Raw genomic sequence first — 22,500 nt, 5'->3', positions numbered from 1 at the left:
TGAGGAGAGTTGCCACATTTAGGGCTGTGGTCCCGGAGAGATTGACTGACTGGGATTTGAGTGGAAGATAAGTCATCTTTTTTGCGTTATTGTTTTGGAAACTGGATCGTACAGCGCTTCCGTTGGTTGGTAATTGTAGTACAATATTGATTGTGTGTTTTGAATGTACTCCGACGCATATAGAAGTCACTTCTTTTGTTGAATGAATAAATAGTATAGAGAGGCTGGTAAATTGTAACGACGCCTGGACTAGAAATTAAGTCTTTCGAGGACATTGTTTTGAAATGGTTGGAGCAAGGAAAAAATCTGTAAATATTCCAACCAAACATGATCAGACTTTAATTTAAAAAGTCTGTATACGTTGCACTATAGAACATGATGGGTTTTGATGGGCAAAATAACCTAACGAGCACATCACATGACATGTACATTACGAATATAGTTAACTCTTGTTCTAACCTAACGAACACACCACATGTACATTACGAATATAGTCAGCTATTTTTTCAGGTCAAGGCCTGAGCCGGAGGCCGCATATCCCAACTATGGGAGATGTTGGAGACTCATACAATGCACCACACATTCGCAAGAACAGGAGTCAGTCTGCTGATAACATTCGGCCACAGCTCAGGGTCAAGATACCCCTCGAGAAGCCCTCACAGCTTGTTAGGAGATACACAGAAGACACTCAAAGTCAGCAGAGCCCGGAGGCTCAAGGTCAAGCTAAACATCCAGAAACACACACACCTCGAAATGCACACACCTCGTTGGGAGGGAAAATACAGCATAAGACTGCATCACACAGGAACACCTCATGCTCTTCTGAAGCAGAACTTCCACGGAGGCGAAGCTCCAGATGACCTCAGCAACTGGTAGGGACTTAGAAATATTCGATCTCTCACGCTTTATGAATCAGTATTACCTTTGCTACTTTACTCAATAAATCCGAGGCCCTCGTGCTGACAGACTTTATTACCTCTCCGTCTCATTTTATCTGGTCAAGTAACTAGACAGACTAGACTGTTTTTCCCAACAGTTTGGAGCATGAGAATCTTACCAAGCTGCTTGACTGTTTGTCTGCAGTGTCGCTGGGTGAATCCAGAGAGAAAGGGTCAGAGACCGGTGCAGTGATGGTGGACGGAAACCTCACGGAGCAACAGCTGGGCCTGCAGCAGGCGGAGGAGCGCCTGTACCGGGACTACATCCATCGACTAGTGAAGGTACTGGCCGGCTTCTTAATGTCATACATGACCAAAACCTGCTGTCGATGCGTTACAAAATTTTGCAAGAAAACCAGCCCCCACACAACACCCATAAAGGCGGTGGGGTGCAGCCTAACGTCCCCAGATTGCCATGTGAACATATTAAAGGGCCACTCGTCTGATGGATTTTAAATTGATTACTTGTGTTTTGTCTTCACAGCAGTCCCCTGAGTACCCCAACTTTCAGTACTTATGCAAGCTCTGCTCCGTGCACATCGAGAACATCCAAGGAGCCCACAAACACATCAAAGAGAAGAGGCACAAAAAGAACATTATGGTGCGGTTTCAATCAATGCAGAGTGTCAGACACAACGCAGACATACTTACTGAAAGACACTGAAGAGATACTGTCGGATTCCCAGTGTGATGTCATTAGTGCGGTTTTATTTAACCCCACAAATGTTTTTCTTTTTCATGTAAGTTCTCTGTAGAAACTTATGGGTATTGGAGTAGAATGTAAAAATGAGACTGAGGTAAATGTACGCACCAATCGGCCTGAAAGATGTGACCCTAAATTATTCCGATATTCATTTTCATATCGATGAACAGGAAGTCTGAAACGTTGACCTCTCATTCAGGCACAGGGTCTAGAGATTTTACTATAGTCTGTATGAGCTTGTCTGACCAAATTTTTACAGACAAATAATGGCAAGACAATATGTGTGCATATTCCAAACACGTCCACAAAAGACGACAATACTAAAAGAACAATTCCTGTATTTTGAACATTGGCATTTTGAACTCGACAAACCTTTCTGGTTTGTCGAGTTGTTGACATTTTTGACTATTGGTCCTGTCTCGGGTATTTGGCTCATTTCAAATCACCCCTGCCTGCTTCAGAATGGCTGGCTACGGGCATTCACAAACCTGTCCTTAAAACAACCCTAAACGTTCATTTTCAGAAATGTGCAACTCACCGAGTGGTTAGTGGTGTTCGTTGATGTTCCAAATCAAGTATCGTAGCTAAATACAGTTTCTGTCGTGTTTTATTTGGCATTTTTTAAATCCCATTGAAACGGAAACGGAAAGGGGGCTCATTGTTCAAAATACCGGAATTGTCCTTTTAACAGTTGAAAGGTTGTCGTGTTCTCTTTAATGCGTTGAATTGGTTCTCTCTCCTCAGTGAGTTGTTTCTCAGGCCTGTTGTTATTCCAGGAGAAGCAGGAGGAGAACGAGCTGCGAGCCCTGCCTCCGCCGTCCGTGGCCCAGCTCCGGGCCGTGGACGCAGCGGTGCTGGAGGCTGCCAGGGTCCAGGGCATCTCTGAGGAGGACTTCCAGCAGCGACAGGCTGTGGTCAGCCGGATGGAGGAGACTATCCAACAACATCTCTCCGGTGAGATGAATGTCCAAGGGGAAGGGGGGACTAGTATAATATTGTCCATATCATTTGGATATATAAGGAATTTTGTCAACCCAGCTAAAAGAGTAGCAAAGCATATTATTTCGCAACAGCTCACTGGTAGACAGGTAATGCTATGCATAATGAACAACAGAGAGACAACCAAATAATTCCTGCAACTTCAAATAAACTGCCACAAGACACAGACCTAATATTACAATACATTTTTATATATTGTGCTATGTCGTGTTTTTGGAGAATATACATTTTGTTGTTTTCCCTCCAGCTTGCTCCCTCCGCCTCTATGGCTCCTGCCTCACCAGATTCGCCTTCAAGACGAGTGACGTCAACATCGACGTTGCTTACCCTGCAACGGTGAGTTACTATGCTGTCAGGGAGGCCCGGATCTCATTAGAATATACGGAGGCGGTAGGCAGATGGGACTTTTATGCACTCATAACAAAATAGAAGACATATCGTCAGCCAACATTGCGTTGTGATTCTTAAAGCAACTCTGCACTTTGTCCGGTTTTAAATGATGTGATGCAGCACCTTTTGTTTGTCGTTTCTCACCCTCACTTGTAAGTGGCCTTGGGTAAAGGCATCTGATGAATGACTAGTTGTTTGATAGCACACTAATACAGTCCCCTTTGGTATTATGGATTATTATTGATTAAAAAAAACTGGGAATATTTGTGTTACTGATGACTCTTCTAATCTTTCTGATTGCTAATGTTCTGTTCCTCCCAGATGACTCAACCTGATGTGCTGATCCAAGTGCTTGAAATCCTGAAGAAGAGTCGTGAGTCTTTTAAAGATGTCTTCAATACTTAGAACTTTGAACTTTGTCCTGGAGGTCCTGCCCCTTTTCACTTCAAATCACTTCAGACGTTTTCCGAATGGGAATCCTAGAGCTAAATCATCACGGGCTGTGTTGTTCTTCTACTTTTACACACCCAGCTCAATTCTTGGAGGTGGAATCGGACTTCCACGCCAAAGTCCCTGTTGTGTTCTGTCGAGACGCCAGCAGGTCAGTGACTTATTGTCCCTTAACCATAAATCGACTGGGTTGTTCCTCTACATAATTAATGGATGGAATGTAATGATATATGTTGCATACTAGAAACGGGATGAATAACCCTATAATAATAAAAATAAAAGTCTGCTCAATGAATAACCTGTGTATGTTTAAGTAACAGTTCTTAGACTATAACCCTTTTTTGTAAATTGCGATAGTCTTTCACTACGAGTTCATTAACAGAAAATCTGCTTGGTTCTTGTTGAAGTTGTAATGAATGTACTATAAGGAAGAATGTTGCAAGAATGTTGAACTTTGAATAAAGAAAATCAAACACATCCATCCAACAAAAAAAACATAATGACATATGTTCTTCAGTTAATACTTGTCCTGTTTAATTTAAAGTCCAAGTCTCTGATACGTGTCCATGGTTGCTCTGTGTGCAGTGGGCTTGCCTGTAAGGTGAGCGCCGGTAATGACCTGGCCTGCCTCACTACCAACCACCTGGCTGCCTTGGCCAGACTGGAGCCCAGGCTGGTCCCTCTGGTGCTGGCCTTCCGCTACTGGGCCCAGGTACGGCCCACACTCACTCACTTACTTGCATTTCTTTGTTCTGAGACTAATGGCGTTGAAGGGCGAGACAGAGCAACTTAACTTCCAGAGCAAAATATTGAAGGTGTTATGGGTGATTGACTCCCGGCCAAAAAGTTCTTGGTTCGAACGCCAATGTCCGGATGCCTACAGTTTAACTGTAGGCATTCTTGAGTATGTTCCCTAACCCCCTAACTGATTAATTGATTATTAGTTAATGTACTTGAATTTACTGCAATTCCCTTTGGATAAAAGTGTCTGCAAAATGATAAGATGGCATGATGGCAATATGGTATATTAGTTTCCACAAATCCACTGTTGAAACATCCACTGAAAAAACATCACATGCTCTTGCACTAGTTCAGTTCTACATTAGTGGTGTTTGATATTCTGTAGGTGTGTTTTGTAATCCCTGTAGCTCCCTGAATATATTTTATTCACCGCAGATTGGATTTCCTTCGTGTTCTCATCCATGCAGATTGGACTCTTGTGTCTTAATCACGGCACCTGTGTTTTTTGTGTTATAATCCCTTTGTATATCTGTGCTCTAATCCCTGCATGTGTATTTCTGCATTGTAATCCCTGTGTGTTCTCCTGGGTTTTCATTCCGCTGTGTGTCTCTGTGTTCTTGCTCAGCTGTGCCACATCGACTGTCAGGCCGAGGGAGGCATCCCGTCCTACTCGTTCGCCCTCATGGTGATCTTCTTCCTGCAGCAGAGGAGAGAGCCCATCCTCCCGGTCTACCTGGGACACTGGGTATAACACACTACACACTCTTATGCCGCTTTTCCACCGACAGTATGAGCTCGACTCGACTCAACTCGCCTCGACTCGACTCGGTTCCAGGCGCGTTTCCATCTAAAAAAGTACCTCTTCAATGTGGGCGTCATTAGGTTTTAATCACGGGAGACGCGATTCCTGGGAAATCTGAATCTGATGAAGACTATTTCCTGATTCCCGGGAAAGGTTATGATGGGAAATAAAATAAAAAGCGCAATGACTGCGCGTCTATTGTTGTCATACGGTAACGTTGATGGAGGCGAAACTCGAGCCCTAGGAAACGAACGACACTAAAACGAAACAGCGAAACACTGATCCTCCGGAGCCGGTCCGTGGACTCCAGCCACGCCGGACACACACAACCACGCGCAGCCTAACTCTAGCCCCGGGAAAGGAGCGAGACACACGGCGAAACACTGATCAGTGTCCCCCTCGGGAGCGGGTTTGTGGACTCCAACCACGCCGGACACAACTTAACTTTGAGTGATTATTCCCATTTACAGCCGCTGGCCAATCAGTTACCAGCAGCCTGTTTACGTCACACAAAAGTACCTACTCCGCTCGCTTGGAACCTTGACGGAGGTAGTACTAAAAAAAAGTACCCGGTACTAGGTACCAGGTACTTTTTTTGCCAATGGAAACGCAAAAAAGGCGTGGCGAGTCGAGTCGAGCTGGTACTGGCGGTGGAAAAGCGGCATTATTATCTTGAAGTCTAGGGGCAAGGGGTGTTCAACCCAGTCGAAAGGGTCTGGGTTCGATCCCCCGATGTCTGTAGAGATGCCTGAGAAACCTCTTTAGATACCGTCATCTCCTAGATTACTCAATGGTAATAAAATAGTTGGCCTGGGAATTTATGAATTATTGCCACAATGGACACGGAGATTTACAGACGTGGATATGAAGAGAAAGTGATTATATACCTAACAAATACAGCCTATAACTGGCATGGCATCAGAGCAGCTTTTCATAGTTTAGATGTAGGCTCGATTTGGCAGCCGACAAACTAAGAATGAATTAGTGAGTTGGAGTAAAGCTCTCTCTCTCTCTCTCTCTCTCTCTCTCTCTCTCTCTCTCTCTCTCTCTCTCTCTCTCTCTCTCTCTCTCTCTCTCTCTCTCTCTCTCTCTCTCTCTCTCTCTCTCTCTCTCTCTCTCTCTCTCTCAGATTGAAGGATTCACTGTGAAGCGTGTGGACGAGTTTCACCTGACTGGCATCTCTCTGGATGTGTTCGTGCGCTGGGAGCACAGAACCCCCAGCACCACGGAGGGCCGGGCGGAGCACCGGGGCGAGCACCGCGTGGAGGGCAAGCCCAAGCCTGAGCAGTCCAAAGCAGACGGGGAGGGACTGGTGAGTCGGGTTTGGCCGTTTCCAGTTCTACCGGTGCGGTGTGGTGTGCGAGCTCTGACAGGTTTAATTTGATTTTTTTCTGTCTTGTGTTTTTCACCATTGGTTGGTAGCTTAGTGGCCAGCGTGCTTATAAGGTTGGTTTGGGCAGGGGCTTCTGAATATGTGATTCTGATCCTGTGTATTAATGAAATACTATAAACACATTGTACCGGGATGTGTCATTATGAAACGTCATGACGAATTACAACGTCGCCTATGGCTTAAAGCAGCAACTTGTGTTGATGCTTAACATAACTTTATTGCATTAGAAATATGCAACATATATAATTGATTGTAATAATATTACACAGCCAAATGGATTATCACGGTGGGATAGAAAACAGCCGATTGGGAGCCACGCTATCCGATTATCGCAGCAGAGGCCATGGTCGACAAAGCGGAAGTGTGATGAATGTCCCACCTGTGGAGCTGAGCTGACCATCTGTTTGCTGCCCCCCCCTGCAGACCCGTCTGACCATGGGCGTGAGCGAGGGTCAGTCCCTGGGCCAGCTGTGGCTGGAGCTGCTGCGCTTCTACACCCTGGAGTTCGCCCTGGAGGACTACATCATCAGCATCCGCCTGAAGGAGCTCCTGACCAGGGAGCAGAAGAACTGGCCGCGCCGCAGGCTGGCCATCGAAGGTACACGCACGGCCTGGGATTGACTCTTGTTCTAGTTAACATTGTCCTGTAGTAGATTCTCGTCACAGGTAGGTGTTGGGGATCATAATCCCAGAACTTTTCAGCCGGGCTTTTGAAATCTACTGGTGGTGAATCTAACTCGTTTAGATTCCCTTTAGAAAAGTCTCTGGATTTCAAATGTTTTTATTTGCTTTGCAAAAGACGTATATTGATTTTCCGTTATTTATTCAGAATGAAAGAGACTCAAAGCTCCAATCCAATTTATTTGGTGACTTTTACAGACAATAAAAGGACAACGTCAAGATTAAAAAAAAAAAAGCCTTTATTCTCAGCGGGCCTAACGTCATCCACCTACATGTAAATCTGCTGAATATGCACGATATCCGTCCTTTTTCAGATCCGTTTGCGGTGAAGAGGAACGTGGCACGCAGTCTCAACAGCCAGATGGTGTTCGAGTACATCCAGGAGCGCTTCCGCACTGCCTACAAATACTTTGCCTGCCCCCAGAGTATGAGCAGCAGGGGGCGCCAGAGAGGGGGCAAGCAGGCCGGCAGGAAGCCTGGCGCTGGGGGGGCGGGGGCGGGGGCCAAGAAGGTGGGAGAGGAGGATGCTGGGAAAGATGGACGGAGGCGAATGAATGAGGTTGAGGGAGAGGAGGAGGAGGAGGAGGAGGAGGAGGAGGAGGAAGGACCAGGTTCTTCTGGGAGAAAGAAGGGGGATTTGTTGGAGCGACGACTGCAGGACTTGGGGCTCAGCGATGGGGAGAGCCCCGACGGGAAGGGGCTTACCCTGGCTGCCAACGGCCTGCTGGACAGTGACTCTGAGGAGGAGGAGGAGGAGGAGGAAGAACAGGAGGAAGATGATGACGAAGAAGCGATGGAGGAGGAAGAGGAGCGCCGCGTCTCGCAGAAGAACAGGCTCGTACTGCCGGAAGACCTGCACTATATATTCGATAGGATGATTTTCACGGGTGGAAAGGTAATTTCGACGACACACACGCAACATCACTTCCATCCCCAGCCTAACGTCTTAAACGTAACCATATCTGATGCATCATGGGAATTACAAACAGAAAAATGTTGTTGAGCAAAAAAACACGTCATTGAAAATGTAATTTGTTGGACTCACTGTGTCTTTGACTTCCTGTGTCTTTGACCTCCTGTGTCTCTGACCTTCTGTGTTTCGGACTTCCTGTGTCTTTGACAGCAGTTTTCTCTGACTTCCTGTGTCTCTGACTTCCTGTGTCTCTGACTCCCTGTGTCTCTGACTTCCTGTGTCTCTGACTCCCTGTGTCTCTGACGGTGTCCTCGACCCCCTCTCACTTTGCGCACCCTTGTTTTCGTCTTCCCGTTGAGTTTGACTTCCTTTTGAGATCGACCTCCTCCGTTTGCGTCCCTGCGTCGTCGCTGACCTCCCCGTGTCTCGGGTGACTTCCTGTCCCCAGCCTCCGACGGTGGTGTGCAGCATCTGCAAGCGTGACGGTCACCTGAAGGACGAGTGTCCCGAGGACTTCAAGAAGATGGAGCTGAAGCCGCTGCCCCCCATGGGCGACCACTTCCGGGAAATCCTGGACGGCCTCTGCAGGCTCTGCTACCGTGCGTCCTCCGTGCCGCTATACCGTCGTCTGTTGTTCTAATGTATTATTTATGAATGGTGTGGATGTAGTCATGTGAGCAAATGTTACAATCCAACCAACAAGACCACGAGTGTTGTTTTCAGTTAAATTCGCAGATTTATCTTTATCATTTGTCTGTTGTGTTCCAGATGAGCTCTCTCCCTCGTTGCTTGACCAGCAGAAGAGAGAGCAGATCCTCGTTGGTTTGGAGAGGTTCATCAGGAAGGAGTACAACGGTGAGCACCGGGTCTCCGATCCCAAAATATCTTCCGTTCAAATCCACGGTCCTATTCAAATCTACAGTTATATTCAATTCCAGCCTTACACTTCTCGTATTGTACAGAGTTTATAAACATGTAAATACAACGTCCTTCTTCTCACTGAGTTTGCCGTCCCACCGCCCAACAGATAAGGCTCTGCTGTGTCTGTTCGGCTCGTCCAAGAACGGCTTTGGATTCCGTGACAGCGACCTGGACATCTGCATGACCCTGGAAGGTCACGACACTGCAGAGGTCAAGAGGGGAACACATACTGGCACAGAAACCTGCACTCGCTTCCAAATACACACTTGCACCCAAGGCGCACTTGGATTTAATATCGTCTGATCGTTTGTGGGACTGTAGACACGCATTGATTAGTGATGGACAGTGTGCTTTTTGAAGGATGCACGGACAAAAGCTCTTCTAGGAGCAAGGCTAACATTCAGTGGGAAAAGCGCTGGATATTGACCCTCCACTTTGTCACATCTGTTCTTGCAGAGGTTAAACTGTAAAGAAATCATCGAAGGACTTGCCAAAGTGCTCAAGAAGCACACAGGTAGATTTACATTTATTTGAATGTATTTAGAAGTTAACTGCTTCAATATCTCAATGTAATGTTACTTCTTCCGTTTTTTTTTTTAATAGAACATTATTATCATGATTATTATAATTAAAGGTAATATAGATATAGAACACTATCTTCATATTTTTTTATTTTTGCGTTCATAAACATGCTCTTTGTGTCCCTAGGTCTGAAAAACATCCTGCCCATCACCACAGCTAAAGTGCCCATTGTGAAGTTTGAGCACCGGCAGAGCTTGCTGGAGGGAGACATCAGTCTCTACAACACCCTGGTGAGTCCAGCGTCCTACACCTCACCTCCCGCTGCTACTCCCACCTCACATTCTCACTAAGCGTCCTGTCAACTTGAACTGGGGCTAGGTTACCCTGGCCCAAATATGTCATATCTTTTTTTAGGTTATTTCTAAGGTTGAATGATGCGGGACAGTATTTGTATGCCCTGTATGGGGTTTCAAACTTTCACATTCTTAAATTCTTAAAATAAACTACAATAGGTGACCAACTCAAATTCTTCAACAATAAAATGGCAGTGAGAATATTTTTACTTGGAAAACATTTCTGTCTATGCAACACATGTCCATTCCATATATGTGAATCTGCCTTGTATTGTTTCAGTGATGTCATCTAAGGTGTACTACTGTCTGTTTCAGGCTCAACACAACACCAGGATGCTGGCCACCTACGCTGCCATCGATCCCAGAGTTACGTTCCTGGGCTACACCATGAAGGTCTTTGCTAAGGTACCAGACACACTCTCAACACCACACTCTGTACCAAACACACTCTAGACATCACACTCTGTACCTAACACACTCTAGACATCACACTCTGTACCAAACACACTCTAGACACCACACTCTGTACCTAACACACTCTAGACATCACACTCTGTACCTAACACACTCTAGACATCACACTCTGTACCAAACACACTCTAGACACCACACTCTGTACCTAACACACTCTAGACACCACACTCTGTACCTAACACACTCTAGACATCACACTCTGTACCAAACACACTCTAGACATCACACTCTAGACACCACACTCTGTACCAAACACACTCTAGACATCACACTCTGTACCAAACACACTCTAGACATCACACTCTGTACCAAACACACTCTAGACATCACACTCTAGACACCACACTCTGTACCTAACACACTCTAGACACCACACTCTGTACCTAACACACTCTAGACACCACACTCTGTACCTAACACACTCTAGACAATCATTCTGTCGCTTCTAGCCAATCGAAGTTGTTGGCTACATCGTCTTTTGACAACTGTCTTCTGAGTCAACGTATAAGTTGTGTTCATGACCGAAAGTATTTGTTGCATATTATATAAGTTTTTATTTTATTTTATCAATTTGGGAAGGGACATCTGGGAATGCAAATTCAGTCTTATGCATATATTGTACGGTGAAAAATTCCATCTCCTTCTAATGTGTTTGGATCGAGTTAGGTACTTTGTTCTGCCCCGTGGGCACGGCGGTAATGAATAAGTTAATTAGTCAAGAAAAATGAATAAAAAACAAATTTAAGAACATAATGGAAACACAGCAGGGATGTGTTCTAATCTAAAATATCAGACATATGATAATGGGATATTGTAGGTATATGAATAGGACCTATACCTTTTTAGTTCCCAGACAGCAGAAACTAGGACCCGTTTGGAAACTTTATTTATTTAATTCCTTGTTGCATCCATTCGTTTTTGATTGTCCTCATCCTCACCTTCCTTGGAAAGAACTGTCGTGTAAATGCCTAGATAATTAAATGTGTGCGTGTGTGTGTGTGTGTGTGTGTGTGCTCCCAGCGCTGTGACATCGGCGATGCGTCCCGGGGCAGTCTGTCGTCCTACGCCTACATCCTCATGGTGCTCTACTTCCTGCAGCAGAGACAGCCCCCTGTCATCCCCGTCCTGCAAGAGGTAACGCTAGCCATCCAGCTACGAGCCATCACAGAGACCACAAGCTTATACGATGGCTATGTGCTATTCCAGAGGCTACGTGCTATCAATGATGCTATCATGTGCTACTTGCTAGCCCAGACATTTTATTGATTAATGAAAGAAAAAAAAAATTTCTACATGTAACTTTATCGAAAGACAAACAGAGACCGATTTAAGAGCGTATCTTTGGGCCCTTAATGTGTATTTGGTTGCAATAGTGGCTGTAACTCTCTATCACCAACAGTCAATTAATGTTGTGGGATATTATGTTAAACCGTTCCTCTCTGTTGGGCTTGTCCAGATCTTTGATGGGAGCAACGTTCCAGAGTGCATGGTGGACGGATGGAACGCTTTCTTCTTCAACGACATTGAAGACCTGGTAAGACCTTCATCTACCTCTCTAGTGCCCTCCTCTACACCTACCCGACTAGACCCACCTACATCTACCAACACCTACCTGAGTAGACCCACCTACATCTACCTGACTAGACCCACCTACATCTACCCGACTAGACCCACCTACATCTACCTGACTAGACCCACCTACATCTACCCGACTAGACCCACCTACATCTACCTGACTAGACCCACCTACATCTACCCGACTAGACCCACCTACATCTACCTGACTAGACCCACCTACATCTACCTGAGTAGACCCACCTACATCTACCTGACTAGACCCACCTACATCTACCTGAGTAGACCCACCTACATCTCCCTGCCTCCTCCTTTAAATTGTACCCACCTACAGCTACCTATTTATCTACCAGCGTACCTACCAACCATAAGTGGGTAGGTAGCTGTCTTCAAACCTGCTTACACATCCTATCTAACTACCTGACTACCTACAGAATACCTTCCTTCATGTAGATACCTAACTCATCCGATCCACACTCCTAGCTATCTATCTATATCTATCTATCTATCTATCTGATTCCGTTTTGGATGAATTCTTATTTTTGGCAATAGGAGTCGTTGTTTGCTAAAGAACCTCCCAAGGCGTGTCTCAGGAGTGTGTGTGTGTGTGCGTGTTCCTCTCGCCCACACAGCGGCGCCGTCTGCCCGAGCTGCAGCAGAACCGGGAGTCTGTGGGGGAGCTGTGGCTGGGCCTGCTGCGCTTTTACACGGAGGAGTTTGACTTCAAGGAGCACGTCATCAGCATCCGCCAGAGGAAGCGCCTCACCACCTTTGAGAAACAGTGGACCAGCAAATGCATCGCCATCGAAGGTGCTCCTCGCAGCACAAGCTGTCCTCGCCAGCTGATGGTCCACGGGGGGTTCAGGCAATACGAGTCCTTCTGTACTAGACAGCCGGGTTTAGGAAATAAAAGTCCCTTCCCAGTAGTGAGTGAAACGTTCAGGTTTAGAAAATAAAAGTCCCTCTGCCGTATTGAATGGGGGGGTGGGGGGCGGGGGGGGATGCTGTCTGGCATATAAATTAAGTTAAAATTAGAAAAGTCAAACCCACTTCCCAGTAAGAGAGCAGGAATCCCCTGAAAATAAAAGTCCCTTCCCAGTAGTGCTGGGGGAACTGTCAGGATAAGAAAATAAAAGTCCCAGTATCCCTCCTTCTGTTTTGAGTCGACCATCTGGATTTGATAATTAACAACAACCCAGGGGTACGGCTAATGATTAAATCACTGGGCTGGGAGGCGGAAAACATGGCAGGACTTTTAATTTTGTAAACCAGAGAGTGCCCACTGGCCTTGCCACCATAGCAACAGTGTGTTTGTGCTCTGTGGTTCAAAACCCTCGCTCACTCCACCAATTGCTCCCACAGACCCCTTCGATCTGAACCACAACCTGGGGGCTGGCGTTTCACGCAAAAGTATGTGTGCGCACACACACACACACACACACACACACACACACACACACACACACACACACACACACACACACACACACACACACACACACACACACACCACTACATTATTTAGTGCGATCAAACATCTGCTGTGTGTGCGCTCCTATTCCCTTACTGCTCAGCATCCATGCTTTTCTTTTATTGATCGGTTCTATTATGTATCATGTTTTGGAAAATTAATGCATTCATCCTATCTTACCCTTTACTCGTGTATTCAGTGACCAACTTCATCATGAAGGCTTTCATCAACGGCAGGAAGTTGTTCGGCACACCGTTCTATCCCCTTTCTGGCACGGAGGCGGTGGGTCACATCAAACTCTCATTTTGAAATCAGATAAACGTCTCTCATTGATGAATTTGATCGCCTCTTCTGCGGTCCCTTACTTTGCGTGTTTTCGTTCTCAGGACTACTTCTTTGACTCCAAAGTGCTGACCGACGGGGAGCTGGCGCCCAACGACCGATGCTGTCGGATCTGCGGGAAGATCGGCCACTACATGAAGGACTGTCCCAAGAGACGCAGGTGTGTGCAACAGCAGGAGCGCCGCTCTCCCCTCTCTGTTCCCCTTATAGAGCCGGTTATAGGGGGCTGGGCTACATATGGGCAAAGCACTGAAGAAGGACCAACACGGTCCCGCAGGGATGGATTTGCAAGGGCTTTGATATGCTCCAATAAATGAGTTTGGTTTGGTGGGTGAGAGGGTGAATGTGTATGTGAGTGGGTGAATGTGTATGTGAGAGGGTGAATGTATGTGAGATGGTGAATGTGTATGTGAGAGGGTGAATGTGTATGTAAGATGGTGAATGTGTATGTGAGAGGGTGAATGTGTATGTGAGAGGGTGAATGTGTATGTGAGAGGGTGAATGTATGTGAGATGGTGAATGTGTATGTGAGAGGGTGAATGTTTGTGAGAGGGTGAATGTGTTTGTGAGAGGGTGAATGTGTATGTGTGAGGGTGAATGTATGTGAGATGGTGAATGTGTATGTGAGAGGGTGAATGTGTATGTGTGAGGGTGAATGTGTATGTGAGAGGGTGAATGTGTATGTGAGATGGTGAATGTGTATGTGTGAGAAGGTGAATGTGTATGTGAGAGATGGTGAATGTGTTTGTGAGAAGGTGAATGTGTTTGTGAGTGCGGTAAGGTTGGTATGACAGGGTGAATGTGTATGTGAGTTTGTTCCGGTTGGTATGACGGGGTGAACGTGTGTATGGGTGAACGTGCATGTTAAGGCTTAGCTATGGTTCCACGCCGACGCAACGCAAGGGGGGGGGGGACCCTCCGTGCGTCCACCACGAGGGCCTGACACGCGCCTCCCAAAAAATGGTAACCTTGCGTGGAGGCGACGAAGCGGCGAGGGCTGCGATATTGATCCGTTCACTGAAAACCCGACGCAGGACCAAAAACAGGGTCAGCGTCTGCACGGTCACTGCGTTGCGGCGACGTGGAACCAGCACTGAGCCTTTGGTGCGGGAATGACAAATGGGTTTGTATGACAGGGTGAATGAGTTTATGACCGGTGTGAATGTGGGGCTTGAAGGCTGACCTGCGTCCTGTGTCCTGTGTCCTCCCCCCCCCCCCCCCAGGGTGAAGAAGAAGGAGGGGGAGAAGGAGGAGGACGTGAAGGAGGACGAGAGGGAGCCCAGGGAGAGGCGCTGCTTCCAGTGCGGCGACATGGGTCACGTCCGCCGGGACTGTCCCGACTACAGACACCTCCGCCAGAGGACCCCCGGGGGTCCAGGTACACACACACGCGCGTGATTACACTCACATACAGGGGCTCTCACACTCACTCACTCACTCACCCTACAGTCATACATGTAGTCACGCACACATGCACGCACACACACTCTTACACACACAATCACACACACACACACACACACACACACACACACACACACACACACACACACACACACACACACACTCTCTTACACACACAATCACACACACACAGAGACATGTTCACACATACAGCACTGAACAATATTTGACCTTGACCCGTTATACACTTTTTAAGATTAAAGGTGAGTAAGAGCTGAACAGTGGAACAGGCAAAGTGCATTAGAAGTAAGGATGCGCGATCAATCTAATTTTGATCATGATTTCGATTTTAGCGTGAAACGATCACCAAACTAATATAATCGAGTTGAAACGATTATTATTATTTTTTTTAATAGAAATTGGCGAACAGCTGGATACATATCTGGACATTATTTTCTATTTGACCATTTTGTGTATTTTTTTAAAGGGGAAATATCAAAGTTCTCATTTACAAAGTGGTTTTTTTGGAGAGAAATTATGAATAAATGCATCATGTTTTCAAACTCAAAAATAATCATTGGAATAATCGAGATTTCAATATTGATATTATGATATATATTGATGATTGGTGATTATGATTTTTTTTTCCCATAATGGAGCAGCCCTAATTAGAAGCTCTTCAAACTGACCCGGTCTGGACTAAGAGACAGTAGAAGAAGCGTGTGTGTTCCCGCTGAAGCCTCGGCCGGACGGGGCCAGTACAATGTAAAGGTCTACACGCGCTAATGGCAGTCTGTGTTTGTTTGTGTTGTTGGACCAGCGGCCCACATGGTGCGCACCATGGTGAGCTCTCATTCCATCCCCATCCCCCAGTCGGACCGCACCGCCCGGACCCGACAGTCTTCTGAATGCGTGAGTATTCAGAAGAGACATTTACATTTACACTTACATTTAGGGCATTTAGCAGACGCTTTTATCCAAAGCGACTTACAATAAGTACATAAGACTTACAATAAGTACATTTGTCATAAGAAAGTGAATCAATATATCGCTGTCGGTGCAGTAAAGACGTTCATAGAACCAAGTGCAAGTACTAACAATCTCTAGGCCAGCCCATTCCCCGTATACAGCAGTGACAGCTAGCTACAGCAGACCTCCTCGATACAGCGTCAGCGTGACGGGGATGTGGACCACGCCCCTGTAACACCCCTCTCTCTCTCTCTTTTGTGTTTTCCCGCCACCAGTCGGACAGCCGCCAGACCCCGCCCTACTCCCCCCAGCCCACCCCCTTCTCCCAGAGCCCCTCCCCCTTCTCGCAGAGCCCCGCCCAGCCGGCGGGCTCCCCGCAGACCTCCCAGTGTAAGAGCACCGCCGGCGGCGGCGGCCCGCCCAAGGTGCCCCTGCCCCTGTTCAGCTTCCCCGCCGGCCACCCTGCCCAGTTCCACCCGGGGGCCGCCGCCACGCTCTCCGCCCTGGGTCTCCTCGCCCCCCACCCCTCCCAGGGCCCGGGTCACCACCCCCACCCCCACCCCCACCCCCACCCCGTGCACATCTCCCCCAACTCCTCCTGGCCCATCCACGGCCCCGTGCTCCCCCCGCCCTCCGCCGCCGCCGCCTCCTCCGCCACCAGTGCCACCGGCCCCTCGCCCCCCGGCCTCAAGTTCCCCCTGCGCCCCAGCGGGGGCCCTAAAGGGCCCGGGGTGGTCGGCGGAGGCGGGGGTGGGGTTGTCGGTGGCGGCGGTGGCGGTGGCGGTGGCGGCGGCGGTGGGGGAGGCCACGGGTCCCTGAACCTGAACGACCCCAGCATCATCTTCGCCCAGCCGTCGGGGAGGCCGCTGGGCCTGGGGGGGGCGGGCCGGGACGCACACTGGCAGAACCACCTGGCGCAGCCCGGGGCCCTGGTGGGCAACGGCACGGTGGCCAAGTCAGGTACCCTCCACACACACTCACACAGGGCGTGGGCGGCCCCCGTTGCTGCACCAAACCCAACTTACGGAGCCTCCTTCTTGTTTGTGCACAGAGCCGGGCTTCCAGGGCCAGTTTGGGGCTGGGAGCCAGGGCTCCCGGAGCTGGGAGCCCAGTGCGGGGCCCCATTTCTCCATGTCCCCGTCCTGGCCCTACCGCATGCCCCACAGCTTCCTCCAGCAGGGAAATGGAGCCTACCAACACAGCAAAGCCTTCCAGGGCCCAGGTGAGCCCTGTCATCATACGACTACTTACCCAATCGCCACCGTCCTACATGCAGGATGTGGGGCGGGACTAAGTGTTAAGAGGGGTTTGATTGGTCATGCTCAGACTACATTTCTTTCCTGGTTGTACAACACCTGCGAATAGGGAGCTGCGAATCGGGAGATAACTTCAGCTTGTCTTTCTTTCAATGTAAATCAGCTCTAAACGATCTAATTGTTTGGACTATTATTCTCGGGCTATCTAGACTCTGTCATCTGACTAGAAAGGTTGTTTAAAGTGATTGAATTTTAGGGAAAATAAGAAAATGTAACATAATGCTATAGTTTCTTTAAAATTGTACCTCTTTTAATGTGTTTCAGGTTCCGTTGGAAACCCCAACCAGAACTTTCCAATGGTCCAACATGTCCGCCACCATGTAAACTTAAACTTCATCCAGCAGAAGAAATGAATTCAGCCACTCAGTTTTATTCGGTACCCTAGCAAAACAAAATAATGTAATGTAAACTTTACATAATTTGGTCACCAGGATTTTTAAAATGAATTTTATCATTTTTGTACAGTTTTTAAGTTTTACTTTTTATTTTGTCTCATTGCATTGATTTGTGATACAAATGTTAAATATTTTAATGCCCCCATTTTTGAGGGGGTCCAAAAAAGCATTTTTATTTTAATGTGTAAAGTAAGGAAGAAAACAAAAAAGGTTAACCTTTTATTTTTATTAGCTGTATTCATACGTTTCCGCCAAAACGAAGGCTTTGAATAGACTTGATTTGTTTTAAAAACAACTTAACATTTCACCCCTAATGATGTAGTGCCAAAAAAATGCATTGAAAAAAACCCGAAAAATTCTAAACCTTAAAAAAAATAAACAAAAAGCAAAAACATATTGTCTTCGCTTTCTTTCTTTGGCTACATTTGTACATCCCAGCTGGTCTCCAGGGTAACGGCATGCTGCCGTCCCTTTATTTTCTTTTTGTACCAATTCTGCAGAATTTAGAGAACCTTTAACACGTCCAATATTGCAATCGAATTTAGATTATTATACAGAATTTTACATGCAATTTTCCTTTCATGCATAAACTATTGATGTCAGGAACTAATTCTTGAAGGTCCACGTATAAGGGACCCTAATAAAACCTTGTATTATAAAATGTGTCTTGTCAAGCCAATTAATCCAAAATACCCTTGTGTCCAAACGTCTGGTGGTCGTCAACGGGTGGATGGGGATCTTGTTCAGATTTGACCTACAGCAAGTGTTCTTTTTTTCTAAAACTTCTAAATTAAGAGGGCGATTCACCTAAGTGGATCACATTAAAGCTGCTAGTGCAAATCAAGAGTGTTTTTTTCATGCAGGTTTCAGTGAATATTCAACCTTCTGGCTCCTAGTTCCTTTTCTTGATTGCAGCGAGTGATTTTAACATCACGTTTTTCCAAATATCTTTTGTCTCAGGCACACTAGCATATCTCTAGGCTGTGAGATACAGCATTTGCTAGATTTAACATAATCTTTATTCAAGTAAACAATATAAAAGTGATAACCAATAGCTGATCATCCACCATAACCAACAACCAGTTACATTTTTTAAGTCAGATGGAATAGACAACACCTGGAATCAAGATTATCCTAATAAAACAGGATCCTAACAAAAACAAGTCTATTCATTTTTCAATGATCTTAATATCTATTTATTATTGTTTACGTTCTCTCCTCCGTCACTTAACAGTAATCATTAGGTTCAGGATGTTTGGGCATCTTCAGAATACACAGTTATACTTTTAAGATCATTAAAGTTGTTTTATATAAACTTATGATTTTAAATATGACATTGAGTTCTACCATATATATGTGGAAAAAAAAAGCGTGTTTGAACTGACTTATAAATCATAAGTCCCTTGAAACCATTCCCTAATTGGAAAAGAGAGTAATTAAATATCCCCCAGTGACGGGGAAACACTAGGACATGATCATTTGCCTGAGAAAAAGAGTGGTCTAATTACCTTAATTAATCTTTACCTTAAGGAAACCTTCTGCTTCATTAAGTCCTACGACCCCATAAACCCTTTGCACCCCACAAAGCCTTGTTCTGAGCACGTGCAGGATTACATCTAAATATAGCCTGTGGTGATGGAGACGTCTTTAATTTAGAGTAGGCATTGAATTCTCCGGGTTTTGATTAGCGGGAACAAAGCTATTAACAATCCTAATGTCTGTGAAAACGGCTGGCCAGTCTTTTGCAGATTGCTCGTCAGTCCCATTAAACACCTTAACGAGACCGGAGTGTGAAAGTCAAACATGAAGAGTTGGTGATGAAACCGAAACTCAAACATGTTTTCCTGCTCTAAGGAGTCGGATGTTGTTTTGATTCCAGCGGAGAATCCAATTAGTAGCAGGGAAATCATGAAAGACCCATCTGGAGATGCTGTGAAATTCTAACCTCCGGGGTGAAAAAGGTATTGATTGTGAAAGTCTGATGTCCGTGCAGGGTGGCGGTTCAAAAATGAACTGTACTGTAAATGTAAAAACAGCAGAAATGACAATGTTTTACGTCTAACCATGTTTTAACCATGTCAAATGACCACGGGCTTTTTAAGTATCACGGCAGAAAAGTTAAAGGCGATTTTTGATAGACAGAATAGAAGAGATTTTTCTTGCTACCACTTTTAGGAAACGATAAATAAGCCAACTTCTTATTTCTGCATTGAGATGCTGAAGAGAATTAAATAGGACAATTTTTTTACCTGCGGGCATCCTTGAGAAAGATGCCTTAACCTCTACCTGTTCATTAAGGAGATTTGCTTTGCATAAAAGTGTCTGCTAAACGACTACTAAAGTGTTGCTCCATCGACCAGTGCTGTCCTGGTTCCCTCAGCCTCTCCAGAGACGGAGCCCTTCTCCGCTACTCCATCATCCTGCCCCGTAGATAGAAAACATTAACCTCATCGTTCTTTACCCCTCAACCACATAAAAGTCCAGAAATATGCGGTGGGACCTTGATGACTTCTGAGGTCAGCTGTACGTTCCTGTTGCATGGAAACACCCCGTTGGCCTGGTTTATGTGTGTGTGTGCGTTGTTCGGCTGGTTAGTATCGGCGTGCACCAGCCCTAATTGATTATCAGACCAATTAAACAGCAGGGACAGGAGCCTTGAGAGCGATCCCTTCTCCCTCCCTGGTAATTCTCTCACAGAGGGTCTAAATAGGGTTTGCCTCAGACTGATAATGGATGTCGCTGCTATCTAAACATGCACCCAAAGTCGGCTAAATCCCCACAGACGAGATAAAACGGACAAATTACACAGGAGGGAAAGTCAGATAGGCTTAGAGAGAGAGAGAGAGAGAGAGAGAGAAGAAAGGTTTTTTATCAGACCCAGGGAGTGTGTAAGTGCCATCTGTGTACGTGCATGTGTGTTCATTCCCCTATAAAGTAAGTACACCTGTGCACGCCTCTAAGTTATGAATGTCAACAACTTTTTTTCTGGAGAATGTGGGACAAAATTAAGATTGAAATGTTTTTAATTAACGGCTGGTTCCTGTGTCTCTTAACCTTTGCCAGTCTGCAAACGATGCGTTGGATAAACGGACAGCGTGAGTGTGTGGCAGGCGCTTCATCACCTGCCTGGTTGAGGAAGGAGAGCCATGGATCACTGCTCTGTGTCCGGGGCCAGCAGAACTCCTGGTGCGTTATGTGTCATCCATCACCTCTCGCTGCTCTGGGCCACAGCATCATGTAGCTTTACTTTCATAGATTACTCCTTGTCAAATATTCCTCCTTGAATTATGGCACTGTTTTATGTCAAATGTGTGCCTTTAAGACGAAAGCAGAGGAGCAAAGTTTACACTCATCCTATTTGAATTCAGAGGGTGGTCATCTGCATTATATAATCCTTTACTGAAAACTTTTGTGAGATGGCTGCCCTTTAGACGTTTAAAATAAAATAAAAAAAATTGGTGTTATGTGATGTAACCTAAGAATTTTGTTGTCCATAGATGCTTTCGCTAACCTTGAGCCTAGAGCAACCTTGAACAACCAGCCTTGAGCAACCTTTTATCTGACTAACCTTTAGGGGGCAGAAAACTCATCAATTCTGGTCCTGTGTGTAGTAGTCCTTTAAAAAAGAGAACACAGCGTGTCTCTGAGACTGAGCCTGTTTGTTTGCTAACAGTGTAGACATCATCTTATGCAACTGCATCTAAAGACCTGGGTGTCTGTGTCGTTTTACCAGCCCATTTTGGCTAACCTTCAAACGCGACACCCGTCATCAATAAACCACCTTGAACAGAAAACGTCCGACGCAGCAAGACGTCCCCTGACAGCTCCTCACAGAGGCCTCGCTGCCACCGTCCTGTTCTGATGAAGGTCAGCAACAGGAGCTACCCCCCCCCCCCACCCCCACACTATCTAAACTTCCTTTGAAACATGAATAATAATTTAAAAGTTACGATCCATCATCGAACAACAACAATGCACTGGCGTTCGCATACATCAGCAAATTGCGCCGTTAAAGGAGATGCGACTGAGGGGCGTGAATGTATGGGGGGGGTATGCGGGGCTGTAAATCTTGCCCCCCCACCCCCCCCCCCGGTGGCCACTCGCCAGTCTGTTAAGTGGATGTCAGGAGTGATCTCGTGGCGCCCGCCCTTCAGGGCACCGTGAGTGGAACTGTCACTCGCCGACTTGGCACGGCACGTGCCCGCCCCCCGGTGTTAAAATGCAAATTGCTTTTTCCTGACCCCTGCGAGGCGGACGGGGAGACCCTGCAGCACTCAAAAGTGACCTGCCTTTGAACGGCGGCAGTGGGCAATAGCAGCGTGAGGCTTTCTGTACGGCGCCACCACCGCTACTACTTAATAGCACGGTGTGTCATTAGTGCTCGTGACAATAATCACACTGCTGTGTAGTTCAGTAGTAGTTAAAGTGACGTTTTGCTGGTGGCTATGACTCATTAATCAGTCCTTATACCACAGTTGCTTATAAAACCCTTAAAGTGGGCGCCTCCTGACCACATGTTTGGGAAACACTTCTGTAATTGGGCGAGGTTTAAGGGGGCCGTGTGAAGCTGTAACTGAATCAACCGTTACCATTTCTGCCTCTGTGCTACGCTATTACCAGATGAATGGCTAGAACTGAGATCCCTATCGCAAAATCCAACGGCCAAAGCTCAGCAGGGTGGAACAACAAACATGGCCAAGATAATAGCTTTCTTTTGCCCTGATGGCTAAAGTTGCTAAAGTGACACC

At 46.4% G+C, this 22,500-nt stretch overlaps 1 protein-coding gene across 1 annotated transcript in view; it reads left to right on the top strand.

Moving 5' to 3' along the window:
- Window positions 1-18,146, top strand: part of tut4 (terminal uridylyl transferase 4) — a 19,387-nt gene extending 1,241 nt beyond the window's left edge. Inside the window, exons 3-30 of the mRNA XM_084473011.1 lie at window positions 1,084-1,220; window positions 1,423-1,539; window positions 2,418-2,595; window positions 2,888-2,976; window positions 3,352-3,403; window positions 3,562-3,631; window positions 4,066-4,192; window positions 4,847-4,966; window positions 6,153-6,335; window positions 6,840-7,014; window positions 7,412-7,992; window positions 8,459-8,609; window positions 8,779-8,865; window positions 9,038-9,141; window positions 9,388-9,445; window positions 9,640-9,743; window positions 10,122-10,211; window positions 11,301-11,414; window positions 11,737-11,814; window positions 12,488-12,665; window positions 13,218-13,265; window positions 13,526-13,608; window positions 13,713-13,828; window positions 14,892-15,046; window positions 15,893-15,984; window positions 16,317-17,001; window positions 17,093-17,263; window positions 17,622-18,146. Of these exons, the coding sequence (XP_084329137.1) occupies window positions 1,084-1,220; window positions 1,423-1,539; window positions 2,418-2,595; window positions 2,888-2,976; window positions 3,352-3,403; window positions 3,562-3,631; window positions 4,066-4,192; window positions 4,847-4,966; window positions 6,153-6,335; window positions 6,840-7,014; window positions 7,412-7,992; window positions 8,459-8,609; window positions 8,779-8,865; window positions 9,038-9,141; window positions 9,388-9,445; window positions 9,640-9,743; window positions 10,122-10,211; window positions 11,301-11,414; window positions 11,737-11,814; window positions 12,488-12,665; window positions 13,218-13,265; window positions 13,526-13,608; window positions 13,713-13,828; window positions 14,892-15,046; window positions 15,893-15,984; window positions 16,317-17,001; window positions 17,093-17,263; window positions 17,622-17,710 (4,232 nt within the window). The 3' untranslated portion in view covers window positions 17,711-18,146. The remainder of the gene's footprint in view (window positions 1-1,083; window positions 1,221-1,422; window positions 1,540-2,417; window positions 2,596-2,887; window positions 2,977-3,351; window positions 3,404-3,561; window positions 3,632-4,065; window positions 4,193-4,846; window positions 4,967-6,152; window positions 6,336-6,839; window positions 7,015-7,411; window positions 7,993-8,458; window positions 8,610-8,778; window positions 8,866-9,037; window positions 9,142-9,387; window positions 9,446-9,639; window positions 9,744-10,121; window positions 10,212-11,300; window positions 11,415-11,736; window positions 11,815-12,487; window positions 12,666-13,217; window positions 13,266-13,525; window positions 13,609-13,712; window positions 13,829-14,891; window positions 15,047-15,892; window positions 15,985-16,316; window positions 17,002-17,092; window positions 17,264-17,621) is intronic.
- The last annotated feature ends 4,354 nt before the right edge of the window (window positions 18,147-22,500 follow it).

Source organism: Micromesistius poutassou (genome assembly GCF_964030765.1).
Source record: "Micromesistius poutassou genome assembly, chromosome: 9".
In the NCBI taxonomy this organism is placed as follows: domain Eukaryota; kingdom Metazoa; phylum Chordata; class Actinopteri; order Gadiformes; family Gadidae; genus Micromesistius; species Micromesistius poutassou.
This window is presented reverse-complemented; position numbering and strand designations above follow the sequence as displayed.